The 21,052-nt window shown below is 47.0% G+C and overlaps 2 protein-coding genes across 3 annotated transcripts in view; one reads left to right on the top strand and one right to left on the bottom strand.

Moving 5' to 3' along the window:
* The window catches only part of Cep41 (centrosomal protein 41), a 40,670-nt gene extending 33,942 nt beyond the window's left edge, over positions 1 to 6,728 (top strand). For both annotated transcript variants that reach the window (XM_021164732.1, XM_021164734.2), the window contains exons 7-11: positions 1,237 to 1,388; positions 1,761 to 1,828; positions 2,770 to 2,884; positions 3,487 to 3,702; positions 4,328 to 6,728. In XM_021164732.1, coding sequence (XP_021020391.1) covers positions 1,237 to 1,388; positions 1,761 to 1,828; positions 2,770 to 2,884; positions 3,487 to 3,702; positions 4,328 to 4,476 — 700 coding nt within the window. In that variant the 3' untranslated portion in view covers positions 4,477 to 6,728. The remainder of the gene's footprint in view (positions 1 to 1,236; positions 1,389 to 1,760; positions 1,829 to 2,769; positions 2,885 to 3,486; positions 3,703 to 4,327) is intronic.
* A 7,796-nt stretch (positions 6,729 to 14,524) lies between these two features.
* Positions 14,525 to 20,662, bottom strand: Cpa1 (carboxypeptidase A1). Its single transcript, XM_021165501.1, has 10 exons — positions 20,353 to 20,662; positions 19,818 to 19,899; positions 19,140 to 19,373; positions 18,887 to 18,988; positions 18,282 to 18,383; positions 18,001 to 18,111; positions 17,487 to 17,577; positions 16,819 to 17,018; positions 16,251 to 16,335; positions 14,525 to 14,787 (listed from the first exon to the last, which is right to left on the bottom strand). Exons 1-10 carry the CDS (start codon positions 20,415 to 20,417, stop codon positions 14,600 to 14,602), a joined length of 1,260 nt encoding a protein of 419 aa, XP_021021160.1. The 5' UTR covers positions 20,418 to 20,662; the 3' UTR covers positions 14,525 to 14,599.
* Positions 20,663 to 21,052: the final 390 nt, after the last annotated feature.

Genomic DNA, 21,052 nt, shown 5'->3' with positions numbered 1-21,052 from the left:
TCCCTCCCTCCATGCCTCCCTCCCTCCCTCTGTCAATATTAACAAAGAAGATATTTAAGCCACCAGTGCTTCCACCAAGAGTGCAGGTTCTTATCAAGTAGGGTCCTCTTCCCATTTGCATCATTGAAATGTGCACTGTGTAGTATGGAGTCACATTGTTTATTGATTTAAATGAAGACAGTGAGGTCCTATGATGGAGAGGAACTAGGCAACACACAGATAACCGGTTCATCAGCGCCTTAGATGTCCGAGAACAATATTATCTTCATACTTCTTTACAGTCATTCTGCTACTTGCCATTTTGTTCACGGCCCCTGGTCTTGTTAGTCCTCTGATGTTCTTGTCACATTTTCTCTATGACATTAAGATGGCAGCTCATGTTTAATGACCTTAGAAACAGAGCTGTCAGCAATGAACTCCCTTATTTTAATCCCAGCTCTTCCACTGTCTCATTATATGAATGCCAATAACTCTAAAAGCCTCTTCAGGCTCCTCATCGCCCTGTGTAAATTGGAAGTAAGTGCAGATAACTATTGAAAATAAGGTTCCGTGTCCACACCGGATAGGTCGTTGTGTAAGTACAGTCACGCGTCACTTAATGATGGGACATTCTGAGGAACATGTCATTGGGTGATTTTTTTTTTTCCATGATGGAGCATCAGAGAGTGTACTTAACTAACTAAAATGACTCCCGTATCACTGCATATCATCTTTGGGAGTGCCACTATAGTCTGTCCACATTTGACCAGATTGTCTTCATATGGTCCAAGACTGTACATGAAACATGTAAAACATTGCTGATACTTTATATTGTGTTTAACATAGAAATCATTTGCATTTCTCTTGTCCTGCAAACCTTATTCTCCGAGCATTTATCCTGCTGGTTTGACTGTCCTCTCTTTCCTTCTCTAAATGTTACCTTTGTTGCTGAGGGCAGCACGTGCCCTATCCTCTGTACCCCCAGTCCTTCAGTGACTTGGCTTCATCCTCTGAGTGAGGAGAAGAGGAGGTACACAGTAACCCCAACTTGGGGTCCAGTAGTGGAACAGCATCTACAGTCCTGCCTTCTGGGCAGAACTGAGGCACTCTGCCCATTTCCTTTTTCTTTGGGGTGCTCTTTGAAAAGACAAGGCTCTCTCATCTTTCCATTCTGAAGACATGCATTTGACCTCTAAACCTCTGACCCCTGATTTGTTTCTGGTGAACTTTTTTTTTTTTTTTTTTTTCTGCTGACAGCGTCATCAGTGGCGTTGGGGAACTGGATGTAGACAAAGGGCTCGTAAAGAAAGAAGAACCCAATGGCAAAGACAAGCCTTATCCGGACTGTCCCTTCCTGCTGCTAGATGTTCGAGACAGAGATTCTTATCAGCAGTGTCACATTGTCGGGGGTAAGAGAGAAGGGGCCCCTGTGTCCCAGAAGCAGAGCCTAGCCTCATTCCAGGAAGTGTAATGCTAGCACGGGGTCAGCAGTCAGAAAAGCCGTGCCAGCTCCATCATGGAAACCCTTGGTGTGAGCACCTCTGTGACCTCTAAGAGTAGCTGACTATGTCTCCCGGGCCCAGGGTACAGTGCAGTGAGCAGTGCCATCGGCCTTCCTCCTCTGTTCATGCAGCCCTTTTTCTTTTCTTTCTTTCATGAAATATTAAGGTGTATTTTGGCTCATGGACTTTGTATTTAGCTCTTAGACCGTAGCCAGCTGGGAAGTGGGGTCAGACTGTAAGAGAGCTCTAGGCTTTCTGATTGTGTTCTTCTCTTTGTAGCTTACAGTTACCCCATTGCAACTCTATCCAGGACAATGAACCCCTATTCAAATGACATTCTTGAATACGTATCCTTTGATGTATTCTAAGGCATTGGATATTACCGAGATTTTAAGACTCAAACTTAGTCAAGACTCAAACTTGACCGTGAGCCACGTTCCTAGTGTGAAAACTGCAAGGGACCTTTGGCACTAACCAGGTCAGCATATTTAGATTTTGGGTTCCTAGCAGCTGCTGAGCCTCCTAACCATTCAGACAGGTCCTTTTAACTCATGCTTTGCTCTGCCAGCTGAGCGTGTATAATCTGTTGAAAACTCTGAGACTATGGTTTCTCTGAAAAGCTTGCCCAAATTAAACTTAAGAAGTAAAGATTTTTCTATTTTCTTTTAAATTTTTTAATTTTTTTCACTCATAAAAATCATACAAGTAGGAAAAATACTGAAAGTGTTAAAAAAAGAAAAAGTAAACTGCCCTGTTATCGGACAATTGAGTGTCAGCTGCTACCACCACACTGAGGTATTTTGTTTTAACTAGTCTCTCTATGTGTGTGTATGATTTGTCTTGAGAAAATTGACGTTTGTGATTTCCCCGTGCTAATGTACACTGTCTGGGAGCCCCAATGTTGACAGTATGTCGTAGCTCTTTGTGAGATCTACTTCGGAAACTGCCCCTTGATTTTGGAAGGTCAGGTGGATCTATTGTACTGTGGTAAGGAAGCCTTCCTTCAATGATGTATTTGACAAAGGAAGTGAAAATGGAGGCTGTAACTTTTCCTTTCCAGTATTGTAAAGGTAAAAGGGTAAAAGGTGTCAAGTATACAACTCATGCTGTCAGCACTTGAGTCCCCGTGGTTCCAGAAGCAGAGCGGCCATGTCTCATGTGGTTTCTGTGACAAGGTAACCGTGGTAAGAATGAGGTCTGTGTCCCTGCACTCTGCAGGCGGAGCCTTGGCTGCTCAGTGTTGTCCTGTAGCATTGCTCTGTTGTTGGAACCTTAACTCATCTCACAGAAAAACGCCCACGGCAAGATCATCATCTTATACGATGAGGACGAGAGGCTGGCCAGCCAGGCGGCCACCACCATGTGTGAGCGCGGGTTTGAAAACCTCTTCATGCTTTCCGGGGGTGAGCAAAGTTGCAGTCTGTCTTACAGGTTGGGTTTCTACACTCAGCTGCCCTGCCAGACCCACACTGCCTCCTCCAATGCTCAGTGCTAGGACCCGAGTGCCAGGCACAGAGAAAGCTTTGCTCTCTGAGGGAACTGAAGCCAAGTGAAATGTTCTCTGCTTCTGTCCGCACGTTGGGTGGGTTTTGTTTTGCAGGGAAATGGAAAGTTCATGTTTTTCACTGTAAGCTTTGTTGATTTGAGGCTTTTATGGTTTTTGAGAAAGGATCTTGCTACATAGCCCAGGCTGGCCTCAAACTCTTAATCTTCCTGCATCAGCATCCTGACTGCTAGGATTAAGGCAGGCACATGTTTTTAATTCCTAAGATAACAGCATCACTGCGGGGTTCTGTAAAAATACTAAAAACTTGAGCAAACAATTTCCTATGGAATTCTCAGCTGAATTCCATTTCTAGTTTATTCGTTGACACAGCAGTAAAGGATGATTTCAAATCTCTAACCTAGTGGTGAAGGGCTAGAAGACACAACACACAGGCCTCTTGCAGCTTTGCTGTGGCCTCACTATGTTAATCCTGCCTTTCCTGGTGTTCTCCTATGATAGGTCTGAAAGTCTTAGCTCAGAAGTTCCCAGAAGGACTGGTCACTGGTTCCCTGCCAGCCTCTTGCCAGCAGGCCCTCCCTTTTGGTTCTGTCCGGAAACGACGTGGCCCCAAAATGCCAGCCCTGCCAGCTGAGAACAAGTGGAGATTTACCCCAGAAGACTTAAAAAAGATAGAATGTTACCTGGAAGAGGACCAGGGACCAGCAGACAACCCTAGTAAGAGGCTCTGACCTTTGTTTGTGTGAAGCTGAGCTGTGCTCCTTTGAATATCCCTCGTCACGTGAAAAATAGTTTTCTATCCATGTTCTTAAAGTGCTTGGGGCTCTGTGCATGACACAGGTACTGGGGGAGGGGCGGCACTGGTATTGGCAAGCACTGAGTGTTGAGAACAAGCATGGGGAGCCTGTGTCTTAGGCAGAGAGGACGCATGAGGTCTGGGCACTCAGGTTCCTTCCTGGGAGACTCCCTCCAGTCTCTGCTTCTGGGTTTGCTTAAAGCCCTGCCCAGAGGCCCTGCCTTGCCTTCCTGTCTTTGCCTTCTGCCCCCTCTTCTCTCTCTCCTCAGTCCCCCCTCAAGAAAGGGGTGAGAGACCAGGTTTGTTGAGGATAAGGAAGGGGAAGAAGATTCTCTCCATCCCCACCCTTGTTCCCAGCACCAAGCTGATCTCAGGGATGAGCAGGAGATCACCCCTGGCCCACAGGGGATGCTGCACCCCGAGGGCGTCACTGGCCTAACAGTGGCCACAGACTCAGCAGCAACATTAGCTTAAAAGTGGTCTTGGCTGACTTCCCCTGGAGACCCGTCTTGCGGCCCTGCTCCCTCTCTCTCTTGCTCCTTTCAGGTCGACTGAACCAGAATAGCTCTGCTGGAAAAGACTCGAAGGTGGCCGCCGGCCGCGGTGGCCAGCACCTGCCCACCAGCTCTCCTGCCGGCCACTCGAGCCCCCGCACGCTCACCAGTGGTCACCTGCAAGGCAAACCCTGGAAGTGAAGGCCTCTGTTGTTTACTCAAATAAACGCCCCCTCCTTTCGGAACCCTCAGCGCTCCCAACTTGGTCCTTTTCAGAACTGCTGTAGAGAAACAGCCATGCTACACGGGCTGGACCAGGCCCACTTGTCCATCTGTAGCTCCACTCCCTTCACTCAGGAAGGAGTCTGACAGATGACCACAAAAACCAGAGGCTTGGCAGGCTCTAGTTGCCCTCCATTGTTTACAGAAGATTCATGTCTTTCGAAATTGACTAGGAAAAAAGAAAGATACTTTCTTTTAAATAAGGTCCAGCCTGTTTGGTCTGTAACCAGTGTTGTTCTGTAAATAATTCAGTCACATCTGCTGGTGTGTTCTTCCCAGCTAGCTTTTTTCATTCACTGTTGATTCATGAAAGATTCTCCAGGTGGGCCTGGCATTGGCCGCTGTCCCCACAGGTGCAGATGAGTTCTTGGTTTCTGCAGCCCACAGTCCTCACACTGAGTCTTAGCTCGCTCTGCAGGCTGCAGGCTCTGCTGGGCATTTGAAGCTGAGGGGTGGTCTGTGAGCATGGGTGCATCTTGCTGGTTTAGCAGAGAGGCTCTATGCAAAATGATCCTCTCCTTAAATGGTTTCCTGGGACCACAAAGATGTGTGTTCAGCTTTCCTCACCAGAAGGAGGGCCCAGTACAGGGAGGCCCCAGCAACCTGCTGGTCTGTGCTGAGAGCCTTGGAAGGCCACCACAGCTGTCCCCTTCATAATGAGCCTTATATCAATTAAAATTTCCCATTGCCTGATGTGAGTCCAGCTTTGTTAGAGGGATAGAAATCACAGTCACTTGAAAGCATCAGCTTCACGCGGACAAGGGGACACACAGGTGAGGGGGACTCAGGAGTCCTTTGTCGGGGCTGACAACCCCTTAAGCCCTTGCTTAAAAATACAGTATTAGTCTAATTGAGTAATTAGTGCAATTTCCTGCTTGCTTTTCATTCTCAGACTGAGCTGTGATTAGGAGGCTGTGATTATAGATTCTGGTTTTGGCCAGAATTTTGAATCGGCATTAATTGAATTGCTAGATGACTGACATCCATTCTATTTAATTGGGGGAACAAAAGACCTCAGGTAAGGATGAGGCCCATGAAGTCAGAGGGAAGGACGAGCCTTGTTAATTTTTATGGTCTGTGATCGTAGCTGTGATAAGGGACTAAAGAATAAATTGTGCTCTTTGTCATGGCAACCAGCTTCTGAAAAGCCAGCTGAAAATTGCCTACCCTTAGGTGGTTACTGCTGCTGGGTGAGAGTTGCCTTAGCAGTACTATTTTCTCACCACTTTAGGAAAACAAGGAAAAGGCAAAGGCACACAGTATTTCTAGCAGGGTGGCTGTGTTTGTAAGAGAAATAAACGTAATAAATATCTCATGGAGACATATGGAAAAATAACTCAGTCATCCTCGCCCCGCCCGCTTCAGAGTGTGTTTATTCTTCTCCACTTGATTTCCAGAGTGCAACATTTTCCAATGCTTTAGAAATCAAACAAACCAGGGACATTGTTCAGATGTCAGGCCGTGCCCAAATTTCCACAAGATTCAAGAATCGTGTATAAAATTCAGCCAACGTACACATAGCTTTAATGAGGAGCCTGTCGTGTTTCCCCGTAAATTTATTGCCTGAGAGCTTGGTTCGGCCTTTTGCTAATGCCAACATGCACTGGCTTTTTATTTTCTTTACAGCATAGATCAAAAAATGCAAATTTTTCCACACTCAACTTTCCCCTAGCATGGACAAGATTTTCAGTCATCTCTGACACGTATACATTTTTAATGAAAATACCTTTCCTCGGTGACAGAGTTCTGGTTTGCCAGTTTAACATCAGCCAGGCAGGAGGTAGACCGCTACACCCAATTCTGTTTTGGAAGTCTCTGTCTGTTCCTGTTCTGCATTCCCGCCAATGGATGTTAGTGTTAGAAATGACTGTATATACGTACAGAGACTGTTTCTGCAAAGCTGTTAGAATTGCTGTGTATTTACTGGCGTGGTCTAGCAGGCTGAATGTATTTCCATGTGTTTCTCCATAGCTCTTTGCCCTGTTGGCAAGAGTCTCAAACTTCCAAGAGAGCTGACCCCTTCTGCACTCAGTGTTCCTCTCCAACACTGTTGCTTCCTAACGTTCCACTTTACCAGTTTCTTCATTAGATTATTTGACATGTATTATTTAAATGATCAGTGATACTTTGTGCAATTATGAATGTTGAAGATTAAAGAACGTAGTTACTAATTTGTCGTTTGCTATTAATGTGCTGAAACCTGCCAACTTCTCTCTTCCTTTCTGTCAGAATGATTTGGGGGAGCCCCGGGAGACTAGAGTGATTTGAAAATGTACCTCTTTTTACTGCATTTCCCAGAAAGGCGTATGTTCTTTGCATCAGTGAATCTGGAAATCATTCCAGTTTAGAGCAAGAGACCATAGCTTTCTAGTCGGGAGACCCGTGCTTTTCCTGGAACCCAGGCAAGGCCGGATTGCTACCTTGGCTGACTATCTCATGGCTTTTGTGTCGGTTGTGTTGGGGACTAGCTTGCCCCCTTGTCTTGAGCCTTGTGCGCTCTGTGATATCCTTAGGCCAGTGTCTCCTTAATAAAATGTTTATCTCCCCAAGGGGTATGTGTTTAAGAAAGGGAAGCCATTTAAGGGGGCACAGGCTATTTAAGAGGTCAGGCAGGAAGGAAGCCAGGAGACAAAGGAGGGAAGATAGAAGAGAGGCAGGAAGTGGCGGGAGAGAGGAAGGAAAAAGCTACAGTGTTCATTCAAAAAGCGGGGTGGGGGGACATCCTGGGCTGTAACCTCAGGCTGGCTCTATTGAAAATCCGTGGAATGAGTAAATAGCCTAGGAGTGATTTTCTTTTTTCCTTCTCTGTGGTGGGAAGCCAGAGCCAGCAGTCATATTGGACTTGGTGTAAGCAGGAATTAGAATAAATAATGTCCGCAGGTTGCTCAGAGACTTTTTCCTGTGGTGCTATTTAAATTCTACAGAACTTAAGACATTAAGCTACTCATACGCAAGCAGAAAAGAACCAAACCCCCCTTCTCTTGCTCCCTTGTGGAATATACGCTGTCAGGGTCCTGGTCTGGGAGAAATATGCCAGTGATTTTTCCTTGTTGGTTTTTGTTCTCGCCAGGTTGTTTATTGTCTACAGAGTCTGTCTTTTATGTTGTCTGACATATTTGGGAACATAACCAATTTCAGTCTGCCTGCACATAAATCCATGACTACCTCTTCTTGTTCAACCCTGAAGATACTCAGTCATTAAGAATATTTAACAAACTGTTGAATGTCTTTAATGTGCATTTTTGTTCTTCATAGTTCTTTCAAGATCTAAGCCCCATAATACTTCTCTCTCCAAAACAAAATTAGGACCATGTGGATTATAATTCATCAACCAAATTATGTGAGCATGTTGAATACTTATATCAATTCAATTATTTTTGTTAACAAGTATATTTTTCATGTAAAACGTGATAAAACAAGGCCCAGTGTGCATCCCAGTGTTGAGAATGCATTGGGGTAGTTAAGCCTTTGCAGACTTTTAGTAATTATTGCAATCAGGGGCTGGAAATGGCTCACTGAGTAACGTGCTACCTGTGCAAACGTGGGAACCTGAGTTCAGATCCCAGCACCCACACAAAAAGGACAGGCATGCCCATACCTGCAGTCCCAGCACTGGGGAGGCAGAGACAGAAGGGTCCCTGGGAGCTGTGCCAGGCCAGCCTGTTTGCCAAGCCAGCGAGCTCCAGGTTTGGTGAGATAGGGTGAGTCTAGCCCTGCCTCATAACACAAGGGAGAGGACAGCTGAGAAAGACCTCTGGCCTCCATGCACACACATGAGCACACCCATGTGAACATGTATGTACACATATACCACAAACAAAAATCACTGAAATTATAATGCCAGCCTTAAATTGGTACCCAAGTCAGATAAGAGCATTTAGAAATGTACCAGCAGAAGTACAACTGGCTTAAATTCTGATAGACCAGGATTCGGCACACACTTTTATGTGCATTCACGAGCCTCTTTATTTGTCCCACTGGTCCCCTCATGGGATCATTGGTGCTGAGTCCCCTTGCTGGAATGAAAAGCAAATTTTCTCTACCTGGACTGTGTTGAGGCTTCTGGTAAGTTGTGTAGTAAACAGAGGTCAGTGACTTAAGGGCCATTGACTGCTAGACCACATTTTTACAAGAAAATCAATATTGCTTCCCTTTGAAATTTAGACAAGACGCTGCTCACAAGGGGTCCAGTTCACCTACTCTGTGACAGTAGCCCTTAGGTAAATATTCAGAATAAATAAACTATCAGATCTGTGGCTGGTTCAGGTGTGGTGGTCAGCCTGCTGTTTGAGAGACTGGGGAGCTCATTATCTTTTGTCCCTTGTACAGCTTCCTCTTGTCTAGGCATTTGTCGCCAAGACTTTCTCCCCTCTTCAGCAGATACCCGGAGAGTCGGCTTATATGGGCTATTTCCTATGGGTTTCCCTATTTTCACCGTCCTCTTAGTGAGTCACCTTCAGAATCCATCATCACAGGGACCCCCCACCATCTCCATCTGAGGGTTATTTTCTCTTCTGATTCAAAACTCAGAGATTCGAGATTCGGATAGTGCCAGCCATTTGTGATAGGCAACACGCACTGGTTCTCTTCGGTATGTTTTGACACATGCAGTGTTCCCAGCAGTCCAGTGAGATGGAGACCCCTCCCCCCCCCCATTTCTAGAAGAGGAGACAGGGGTAGGCTGCTCACACTGTATTATGGACTAGATGAGAAGCTGGTACCCAATCCAAGAATGGTGGCTCCCAAGCAGAGCCCAGTGGTCTCTTGGCTTTGGCTCTGCAGGGGAGACTCAGCCATTTTCCAAAGTCTCCCTGAGTTCTCCTCAGTCTCCTCATGGAAATGTAACGTCTGCTTGGCTTCGGCTTCCCTGCCTTCCTCATCAATGAGATGGTTCTGGAAACTGGCTTCTTCGATCTACTTAGGCAAAACGCAACAGAGCTCGTTGCAATAGCTGCCCCTGGGAGTGTTGTCACATTGCCATGGTGGTAGGGGTCAGGGGTCCTGTCTCCAACAACAGTCGCATTTTTATTTTAAACGTTTCTTTTGTTTGTCCACAGACACATGGTAAGCTTTCACTTATGGAATGAGAGTAACAAAACCGTAACTGACTATGGAGGGGATGTAGACCACTGCCCTCGTTGTCTAAACTCTTCGCGCAATAAAGCACGCTGATGTGATTGCTGTTTAAATCTCTTCTTCCTTGATAACATTTCTGGTTTAGGCTGACACCGATTTCAAGAACTGGCCAATGGCCCCAGACCCATGTTTCATGGGGAAACAGAGGCACAGCTGCAGCCTGTGTCAGCACAAGCCTTACCTCACCACATTCTCCCCCAGCGCAGCTGGCACTGTGGCTGTGGTTAAGAGGGACTTTTAATTTTCTCCTTTTACTTTGGCAGTGAACACTTGGCCGGCTCCATCTCTGGGGTTTTTAGATGATGCTCACAGTTGGAGTTGCCAAATGAATGCGGCTCCTGAAAGCTTTGGGGAAGAATTCATTTCCCTCTGACGCGTTCTCAGGTTTGATGGGGCTCTGTGCCTTCCCCAGAGCTCTTCTTGGCCAGGACACTTGCAAACGTTACGGCTGTTCATCTCAAGTTCCTCCAGGCAACATCTGGGGCTTAGCATGTTCACAAATGATGTTTCCCTAGTCCTTCAAGCAGGAGTCCCTGTGCGGCTTCCAATCTACCTAGCCCCTCTTGGCCTTGAAGAACAATTGCCAGGATGATGAATAGCTCTGCATGGTGAGGGCGGGTGAAGTCATATCTGGACTACATTCAATGACACTTTAGCTGCAGGCCAAAGCCAGAAAGCTAAACACCCGTATCAGAGTGCTAATTCAAGAGACTACCTAAAATCTTCTCATGGAGTAGTGATGGCCCCTGGGCTTCACTGAGAGCCACCTGTAGTGGCCTGAGAAAGAAGTGGAATGAGTTCACTTGAAATAAAGCCCTCCAAGGGGCCCTGGAGACTCAGCTTCAGCACAGTACATCCCCACAGCTGCAGTAGGAACTGAATGTGAGCAGAAAGGGCTCCTGGGAGTCTCCACTGGAGTTACAGCAGAGGATTTAAAGTATGTCCCAACTGGGAACCTGTGCGGTCCCAGCCTTGTTACTACCACAGAATATACATTTTTCTAAGTATAAACCATGGGAAAGTAAGTGAAGTGAGATGCTGGAACAGGAGTCTGGAGTTTAAACAAATTATTAAAAGAGCGAGCTGAACAGAGACTAAGATGGCCGTGAGATGCTTGAGGCTGGTGAATAACTGCTAAGTAATTTTACACAGGTTTCAGATAGCCCTCCCCATCCCAAAGCTGACTGTGAGCGCCCGTGTAAACAGCAAAACCACTGCCTATGATTGTGTCTTGTGTGTCCGTGCATGCATGCATGTGGGCGTGTGCACTTTTGTATGTCTGTGTGTGTCTTATATGTGTCTGGTTGCATCTGTATATCTGTATGTGTGTGTGTGGACTGTGTGTGCGTCTGTGTATCTGTTCATGTTTCTTTATGTGTCTGTGTGTCTCTATGTGTCTGTGCATGTGGGTGACTGTGTGTTTGTGTCTCTCTGTATCTGTGTGTGTATATGTGTGTGTCTGTGTGTGGGTTTGTGTGTTCACATGTGTGCGTGCATCTGTATGTGTATATCTGGCAAGTGTGTATGCATCTGTGTATCTATGTGTGTGTGATACATCTCTGTGTGTCCTTCTGTGCATGTGGGTATCTCTGTGTTTGTGTCTGTGTGTGTGTATATCTGTGTGTGGGTTTGTGTGTTCACATGTGTGTGTACATCTCTGTGTGTATATCTGGGGGCCATTGGCAAGTGTGTATGCATCTGTGTGTGGCTTTGTGTGTGTGTTGGACAAAATGATGTTCATAACATTCTGTTTTATAGCTAACTTTTTACAGAAACAGCTATTGGTGTGCAAACCAGCTACCCTGCATCTCAGCTATTTGAAGAATGCAATGATTTTAGTAAATTTGCAGAACTGTTCTACCATCAGCACAATCCGGTTCTAGAACATTCCCATCTTATAGCCAACATCTTTCACTTAATATGCTGTGGTAAACACAGGCCTGGGTGGTTTTATGATCTGCTTCTGTGTGGCTGTGTCACACTAGGGACAATACTGGTCCCTGTGAAGAAGGTTCCCTGTGATGTACTGTGCTCCTTTGCCATTCCAATCTTTCATTACAGCCCAAATATTTTCATAATAAATTCCTTCAAATGGGTTTGCTGAGTCAAAGAAGTACTATATTTAATTTTTAAAGTCAAATTGCCAAATGTACAGAAAGCTATCCTCATACCCGCAGCACAAGGCTGCATTTACTTCTTCGTGCCCTCTATAACCCTGTGTGGCCAATCTTATGTTGTCCTCTATCTGATGAAAGAAAAATGTTTAATATCCAAGAGTTCACTGAAGCTCACATCTTTCATGTTTTATTGGCTTTTCCTTTCTCATGTTTTTGGGAAATAGCTGCTTTTCTTTTGAAATGTTTCTATTTATTTAGTTAGTTAGTTTTGGAGACAGGGTCTCTCTCAGTCTATTTTGTTTACTTTTACCCATTCAAGGTTATTCGTACTTACTTTCATTTAAGTTGTAGTATTTCCTAAAATTATTATCTTTTATTTGTTATATTTATGACTGTCTACAAATTGTACCTATGGATTTCTACCTCTGAGAATTGCATAGAGCTCTTCTCACAGCTGAAATGTATATCAGTATGAGCAAGCTCCCTATCACTAATGTTCATTTGTTATCAAAATTGCTGTTAACATAAATATCACTCTTGCTCTTGGCCTAGCAGTGGAGAGCAAGTGAAGCGACCCAGTGCAGCCTCTGTCTTCATGGAATTCACGTTGCTCCCTTCCTTTCCTTTTCTTTTCTTTCTTTCTTCCTTTCTCTCTCTCTCTTTCTCTCTCTCTCTCCCTCTCTCCCTCTCTCCCTTCCTTTTCTTTTTTTTCCTTTCTTTTCTTTTTGAGACAGATTCTCATGTATCCTAAGCTGGCCAAAGATGGCCTTGAACAAACTGCAAATCCTCCTGCCTCCACCTCCCAAGTACTAGGATTATAGGCATGCAAGTGACACATGGCTTCATGCCTACTACGTAAGCTGTCTGCCAATTAAGGTACATCTTGTCTCTCTCTCTCTCTCTCTCTCTCTCTCTCTCTCAGAACCTTATTTTTTTGAACCACAATTCTGAGAATTCATAGTAATTTGCACATGGACTATTTTAAGGAACCTAAATGACATGCAAATCATAAAAAGAATTGATTCAATGTAGTCATGGCGACCACACACCTTTAATACAGCACTCATGAGGCAGAGGCAGGAGGATCTCTGTGAGTTCCAAGGCCAGTCTTGTCTACAGAGTGAGTTCCTGACCAGCTAAGGCGATGCTTTGAGTCAGTGTCTATCTGTCCCTCCCTTCTTCCTCCTCTTCCTCCTCCTCCTCCTCCCAACACCTCTGTAAAGGTAGAATTGTTTCAACAATTACTAGGCACTTGTATTCCAAAACATGTTAATGTTGGAGATGGAATGGCAAGGTGATCCTTAATAGGAAGGAGAGCATGGTTTATTTTAAATTAAAGAGTTCTACCATCTGTTATTTGTAAAATAATGTCCTCATATTAACTTAATTTTTTTTTCTTACCAGTCTTTATTTAGAAGGCGACCAGCTAGAGCAGTTAAGACACAGCTTTGGCTGACCTACAGCCTCTTGTACCATGGCTTAAAGGGAAATATTTTCCCCAAAATAAAGGAGTCTTACCAAATCTTCAGTTAAAAATACCTGTTTGTTTGTTTGTTTGTTTGTTTGTTTGTAACAGGGTCTTTCCAAGTAGCCTAAGGCTGGGTCCAAACTCACAATGTCCCTCATGCTAGAACCACAGGGCCATACCATCAGCCTAGCTGGAAAGACCTTTCTCTTGGTCTCCTAATCTTAGTATGCAGACATTTATGTATAATCAGCCTTGGTCTAATTTTTTAAATATTTGGTAGGAAAAACTATTAACGTAGAACCCACAATGAAAAACTTTTTAACCTCCAAACCATTTTCTATGAAAAAGAAAAGACTTATGTCCTAGTGCTGGAAGCATCTTGAAATGCAAGTGGCAGAGAGAAGCCCCCAGCCATCCCAGCCTAGCTACGTGCATCCTTGTGTGGCTGTACCTCTAGAGCCACGCTCACATCTGAGGGGTACAAAGGTAACCAGTGTCAGTTCTTGCTTTAAGGAAGGCGGAGGATTCATGCATTATGATGATCACTGGTAAGTGTGCTATCACAGACCGAGAGGGTCACCATGCCAAGGGAGGTGAGCTTTCCCGAGAAGGGTATGGACAGGAATATGGGAAAGTGGACAGAAACAAGAGGCAGCAGAGGTCATACACTGGGAACTTCATGGAGGATTTGGCAAACAAAATGTAAGCTCTTCCCACCATTCCCATTCCAGGGGAAGCATCCCCAATACACTATAGTTAATATCCCTGGCTGGGCATCCATCCCTTATCTTCAAATGATTTCATTCCACCTCAATGTTTTCTTCCAACTTATTCAGGGGTGGGGGGGTCACATTTTGCTTCATGGTAATCTGTTTGACTCACCTGCAATATCGCCTTTGGACAGCAGTGGCTGGCAGGATTTTTATATTACATACTCCGGGTTACTGCTTTTACAGATGAATGGATACTATCAGCTAGCCTGCTGTCCATGCCGAATTCCTCCTCACCACGGGGTGCCGCACATTTGGTTAACAGCTGTGGCTGTTGCCTACTACTAAGATATGAACAAACCAACCCCCTGCCTCTTAGATGCAGCTTCACGGGACCCTGGAATGCAGGAGAATTTAGGGGTCATGTAGTTCAACCACCCGCACATTTCCATCGAGACCCTCGGGAGCTTAATCACTTCTGCCCCCACTAAAAAGGTAGACATTCCATGTGCATTCCCTACAAAATCCCAAGATCCTAGTATACAATCAGGCTTTATTGGGTTGCCTAAATGGGGCTAAGGAGAAGAAAGGGGCAGGGAATAAAGGCTGCTTCAGTAGGGGTGTTTGACAGTGTGGTCCATGATGGTCAAAAGGGCCAACCATGTCTCCTCCGCTGTGGGGATGATCTGGGAGGCAGGCAGCAGGAAACCTCTGAGCCCAGTGTCCCTCAGCTCAAAAGTGAAGGAATACTTGATACCCTGGCTGTAGGTCCAGTCAATAGTGCTCCCACTGGCTTGATCTGGGGCAAAGACAAGGAGAAGGGAAGGGTTGATCACTAGAAATATCTACATGGACTGACTTAACACCCAGAGCCCAAAGCCTTGTGTAATTTCCAATAGAGTCAATGTCTTCTAGGGGCTGCTATTGACACACAGTGGGGCTTCCAGGAAACTTCTGGGTCTAAGCCCAAGAGGCCCAAGTAGGGGACCGGCAACCAGTAATGGCCGTCGTATTCATTAGCAGGATGCCAAAAAGTCTGTGTAATTGCAAAAGCCTGTCTGAAAACTGTCTCCACCCAACAGTCACCTCAGTGACACCTCTAAATATGCCAGAGCCCCCTGCTTGGGTAACCAGCAATTGATCTCTGGGGACTCTGGTCTGCAGAGGAAAGTGCAAAGATTCATAGTCAAAGCAAAGCCAGCCTGCCTGTCTGTGGGAGGGAAAACCTCACGGGCTTGCGGCACACACTGGCTGACAAAGCTGCTTTTGTTGAACAGGGCAGTAGGAGAGAGAGGGAGGTGGGCTTCACATTAGAATTTCACTTCAGGGCACAAAATACAGCAAAATCATCAGGCTCGGGTTGGAAACCATTTCCAAAGAGAGCCTAGAATCCCAAACAAGTTCCTTCTTGGGTAAGACTACAGTCCACTCCCCGCCTAAAATCGGAGGCTGCCGTCGAGGGAGCGTGTGAAATGGGTGTGTAGTTCTCCCACCCTGGTACCCATATCCTGCTTTTGCCTGCCAGGCAAAATTTTTGAGGCAAAAAAATTCCCCCAAACACCCCATACCACATCACACAGCCTTTACTCTAGAAAGTTCTTCTGCCTGGAGGCCTATTACCTAGACAGATGGTCTCTCCTGGCTCCCTTCACTTCCTTCACCACTAGCCCAAATTCTTCTCGGTCTGGAAGCCTGCCTCTTAGCCTGGTATTCAACCTCCACCCTAGTACTCCTGGTGCCCCTGGCCAGCTCTGTTATTTCCCCTACATCTATCACCTGATCCACTGTGGTTTCTAAGCACACAGTCAATCCTCCTGCCTAGACTATACATTTACTCTCTTTACACACAGCTCAATTCTAGGCACACAGGGCAAGGCCCGGTGCAGAGCAGGCAGGCGGTAAACACCCCTGCCGACTGCCTTCCATGTGTGTGTATCAGTGGTCCTCCCAAGGGCATCTCATGTATCCTGTGAGGAAGGGAGTGGAAAGGCGTATCTTAAACAGAATTTTATGGAGACCTATAAATCCCATCAGAGTTCCAACTCATTGGTGCAGGAGTCCAGATGTAGCCATAAGATAAGGGGACAGATACGCTTAGAGGACAGATAAGAGACCCTTTGAACAGTGTCTGAGAAGTCAGGATTCAATATCAGGAAGAGGCACTGCCCGCCCTTCAAATAGTTCAGTTAGCAACTCCCAGATCTGAGCACCCAAGGCAAGAAGAGCCAGCTAATGCCAGTTTCCAGGCCACCAGTAACTTACAGATCGTATCAATGATACTGCCATACTTGAACTTGGTCCCGTGTAGAGATGTCAAGGCTGTCACAGCAGATTTAGCTAGCTGATCCTGGGGAAACCATTGAACAGTGCCATGGTTAGGGCCAGAGTAACCCAAGGACTGTCAGGGTGGCCCATGAGTGGGCAGCAGCATAGTCAGGACCCCGTGCCCTCTGCCAGGGTCAGCCCTACACTGTGACAGCTTCATGTTCCCTCCGTCTCCACAGGATGGGTGGATGGATGGGGTACCCCTTCTCTCCAGAGCCCACAGCTTCAGAGTCTAGCCTTGCCTCTTGCTCTGTCATGTGAGAGAAGTGACTCAGCCACACACTATGCTTCTGTTTCCCAGCAAATGAAGCAGGTCTACCTTGTTGGTTGACACAAATCACCCTGCCAGACTTCCCAAATCATCAGGAGACTGGGGGAAAGGTGGGCACTGGGTCCACTGGTAGATTCTAAGCCCTTAATCAGCTCTGAGGGGGTGAAACCCAGTTTCCTTAAGATGGGAAAACAGAAGGAGCCCGGACAGAGGGCAATCCGGGTCATCACCCACCAGCTCCTCCTTGTCAGGAGCTGGTTCTGATGTGTAGCCATAGGGGTAGAGAAGGAGCTGGGAGTAGCTGTGGATGGAGATGAAGGCCTTGATGTTCCCGTGGCTCGTCACAAAATCCACGATGGACTTGACCTCTACTTCAGAGTTGGGAAACTTGCCACGGTAAGTTTCTGAGCAGGGGTTGCTACTAGCTCCGGGCACTGTGGAAAGACAGAAGACACATCTATGACTTCTTAACCCAAGATGTCCATGGCTTCCAGTATATTTCATGGACTTAGTGGGAAGTGGCCTGCAGGGAGGCCTCACCCCCTCCCTCCAGTTAGGGAGCAGCCAGCCATCACACTAACTGGATGGAGCCCTGCCTCCTTTTCCAGCCAGGCTTGGGTAGTGCAGAAACAAGTTTACACAGAGTCATGACCAAGGATGGCAAGAATTGATGGTAAGCTAGGCATCCCCAAGAGAAGCTCTCAGACCCAAGTTGCATCTAAGAGGAACTTTCTTTATACAAACAAGGGCCCAAGTCCCTGAGTGTCACCTCTCACCCAGAGAAGCCTCCAGCAGAGCTAAAGCCCACATTCTCCCTCACTGCTGGGTCAAGGAAGGGGTAGGCAACCAAAACAAAGACAAGAAGCCATGTTGTCCCATCCCTGCCCCATGGGAAGTCTTACTCCCAAAGGCAGCATCCCAGTTCCTGTTGGGGTCCACCCCGACGCAGAGGGAGCCCTCGGTGTGTGATCGAGTTTTGCGCCACATGCGATTCTGAGGGAGGAAAAAGGGTAAGCCAGGGGCCAGAACAGCTGGTCTTCTAACTTGCTGTATTTGCCACAGAATAAAAGCGTCTATGGAAATCGGACTGAAGTAGAGGTCTCATCTGAAGACAATGTCAGCTCCCCTAAGACATTTTACAGTGTCTAGAGATGCCTTGTGTTACTGTAACAGTGAAGAGTTGCTAACAGAATCTAGTAAGTCAAGAAGCTTACTAGACTTACTAGACTAGTAACCTATCAACACCTATCATGCACAGACAGCCCCCAATAGCAAAGAATCGTCCACTTAAGATAGCAAGATAGTGCCTAGGCTGAGAGTCCCAGTTCTACAAGGACAGACCTACTTGCCCCTTCCTCCACTTGTGGGGCTCAAAGGTACATCCCGCTGTCCCAGGGAACAAGAGGCAGTCCATACCGTTTTGTGGGTGTAGACAAAACCATCAGGGTTAGTTACAATCTCCAGGAAGATGTCCATGTTGTCAAGAACGGCCGTGAGGGTGGGGTCCTGGCCATAGTCCTTCGTGATCTGGTAGGTGGAGGAGGAAAGATAGAGGGTTAGTCAGGTTGGTACAATGGACACACCCCCTGGTCTCCCTTTGTGGGCATTGCTTCTAGGAAGGGAAGGGCCAGCCTCCATGGTCTGTGAATACCAGTTCCCCAGCAAGCAAGAGCCCTCCTTTATCACCCCAGCTTTACCTTTTTTGCAAACCAGACCCCACTGGCCTGAGTAACCCACTCCCTGGAATGGATGCCAGTGTCAATCCAGATTGCTGGGCGATTGGTCCCTCCAGTGCTGAACTGGAAAAGAGGCAGGGAAATGGTTTGGGGGCAACTTTCCGGCCAGGCCTGAGTTTATCCCCTGCAAGGGAGCACACCTTGGTCAGAAGCCCCCTGTTCTCCATACATCTAAAGTTGAGAGGCCTGTTTGTGGGCCCATCCTTTGGGGAGCTATGGGGTCAGGGGTCAGAGAGGGACTCTATAGAGCTTAGACTCTTGACTTCCAGACTCTGACCCAGTTCTGATGCTCAGATGCACTGTGGAAGGTCACCAGGAAAACATTTTATCTGAATGCCAGACTCATATTGCAGCACCAGCTGGTAACACTGGGGTCACCTTAGACTTTGTGAACACGTGTATAGCCACCTAGGCAGGAATGCTCAAACCTTCCCAAATATCTGCACAGAAACTGTGTAGAACAGTACAGTCCATTACTCATTTATGAGCCCATAGCCTATATGGAGGTCCACATGGGAACCCGTTTTTGCACGTTGTGCCCTTGCCTCCGTGTTGGCTTCATTTACCTTCAGCACATTGATGGGACGACCTTCAAAGGTGCTACCGATCTGGATCTTGCTTACAAGCTGTGGGTGCTCTGTAACCAGCAGGTCCATGAATTCATAGATCTGAGATCAGAAGAAGAAAAGGGATTGATGGCTTCTGCTAATACAGGTGTCTCCTACCCACAGCCAGACCAGCCGTGGCCCCGGTCTGTATTCTGCCAAGCATGGAGACAAGTATGGTGTTGTGGGAAGAATCTTCTGGGATGGTCCTCACCTCATCCAGAGTATGGTAGGTGGCATAATTGAAAGCATCGGTGGACAGGGCCCTGGCCTGGAAGGCGGACATCTGCTGCTTCTCCTCGTCGAGCAGAGACTGCACATCTTCGATCATGATCTCATAGCTAATATCATGATATTCCAAGAATGCTTTCACGGACTGGATGGTGGGGAAGGGCACTCGAACATCAATGGGGAGACCAGCCCGGGCAGGGTCCCGCCAGAAGTCCAACTAGGAAACACAGAAGCCAGAACTGTTTCAGTGGGCTAGAGGCACCAACCAGGACAGCAGAGTGGGAGGGCCGGGGAAGCAGTGTCGGCACTAGAAGCTCCCACGTGGCTGGAGTTGAGGAGTGGGTGCTGGAAGCAGAGGAAGAGTGGGGGAGCTTGGGAACTGGACAAAGTCCAGGATGGGCAGGAAATGGCCAGAATGGAGAGGGTTGGAGGAGCAAGGCAGACAGGAAACGGGAAAGGGTCCTGGTATGTCATCGGATTCTCAGGGGTACTAAGATCTGAGTCTGGGGTCTGAAGTCATTTCCCAGCCACTCTGTCTCATGGCTCTTTGCCAGGAGGCTGGGCCAGAGCCTAGGGACCAACTAGGTGGTTATGGGAGTTGGTCCCAGATGGCCTAGGAAGTCTCCCAGATCGTCAGGGAACCCTGCACGGAGTCTCTAACCTTCAAGTGCTCCAACTCCTCCAGCTCCCTCACTTTCTGCACCTGGGCTTCGTCGGTGGCAGTGATTCGGAGAACCTGGTGCCTGGGCAGAGGGGTAGGGGCTCTGAGAACCTGCGGTACCCCCCCCCCCCGACACTATCCAGGCTTCTTACAGGTCTACTGAACCCGTAAAGGCACAAGGAGGGTCTAAGCAATGAGAGACCTGAACTTCATCTCCTTGTTTTTGGAAGATTCTAGACTTTCATGCTGTCCCCACCGCAGTTTAGACTGAGTTATTCCCAAGCCAACCAAACCTCCTCTTTCTCCTTCTAAAAATTTCTTCTCAGAGTTTAGTTCTCTCAGTATCCAAAAGAAGCTGGACCCTTCCAAGCCCTGCCCTGCCCTGCCTGCCTTCCCCCAGGTTGCTGTCCCAGGGTGGTATCCGTCTGTCTTCTCTGGCTGTGTTTCCATGTGTCTGTCTGTCTCTTCCAGACACCAACTTGGGGAGGGCCATTTCATCCCCCCTCCAGATACCCACTCCTCTCCACAGCCCTACCCCACAAAGTTCTCATTGCCAAAGACTGCTGCCAGCAGCACACTCAGAATCAGCAACCTCTTCATGGCGAGAAGGTCAGGCTGAGACCAAGACTGAGGTCTGAGGCCTTTTTAAACACTGATGAGGGTCCCTGGTGACAGTTCCCCTCACATCTGGATCAAGTCTCATGGGGAGGGAGAGGCAGGAGTTCCAAACTGTGGCACCTTTCCTCTCTTCCTGATAAAGTATCAGGGAACAAGGCAGGTGGAGAGATAAGCAGGCTTTCACCCTTGACCATGGGGTCAGCTGTCCCTGAGGTCTCCCAGCTGGGACTACTCATTTGGTTTCCCACAGCCCCAGATACATTTGTTGTTAGTTCACTATGTCAGAAACAAGGACGGACATATTTGTGTTTTTACAGTGTAAGGATTCATTGGACAACAATAAATGCACACATTACATCAATTCCAATGGCTTTAGTTCACCAACTATGAACTTCGCTTGCCATCCATGGCTGTTGGCAAACACAGTTTCTCCCTAATTACTGGTATTAACTCTTTGGCCACACATTATGTTTTACAAATACTAGAGAAGATTCCCCCCAAAGAGTTAACGTAGCTGCTGGGTTCAGAGGGACCTTAGTAAAGGCAGGATCGGGTGCAGGTGGTGAGATAAGATATTGATGTAGCCAACCCTGTGACAGAGCTGTTCAGGCACAGGG

The sequence above is a fragment of the Mus caroli genome, chromosome 6, assembly GCF_900094665.2.
Source record: "Mus caroli chromosome 6, CAROLI_EIJ_v1.1, whole genome shotgun sequence".
Taxonomy (NCBI): Eukaryota; Metazoa; Chordata; class Mammalia; order Rodentia; family Muridae; genus Mus; species Mus caroli.
Note: the sequence above shows the minus strand (reverse complement) of the source record. Positions and strands in the feature narration are given on the sequence as shown.

Coding starts and splice junctions, on each gene's coding strand:
- Cpa1 (XM_021165501.1), bottom strand. CDS start 20,417: ATGAAGAGGTTGCTGATTCTGAGTGTGCTGCTGGCAGCAGTCTTTGGC. Junction 19,900..20,352: donor GGCAATGAGAACTTTGTGGG/GTAGGGCTGTGG, acceptor CCCTCTGCCCAG/GCACCAGGTTCTCCGAATCA. Junction 17,019..17,486: donor CTGGGATGCTGCCTTTGGGA/GTAAGACTTCCC, acceptor GTCTTTCCACAG/TGCCCGGAGCTAGTAGCAAC.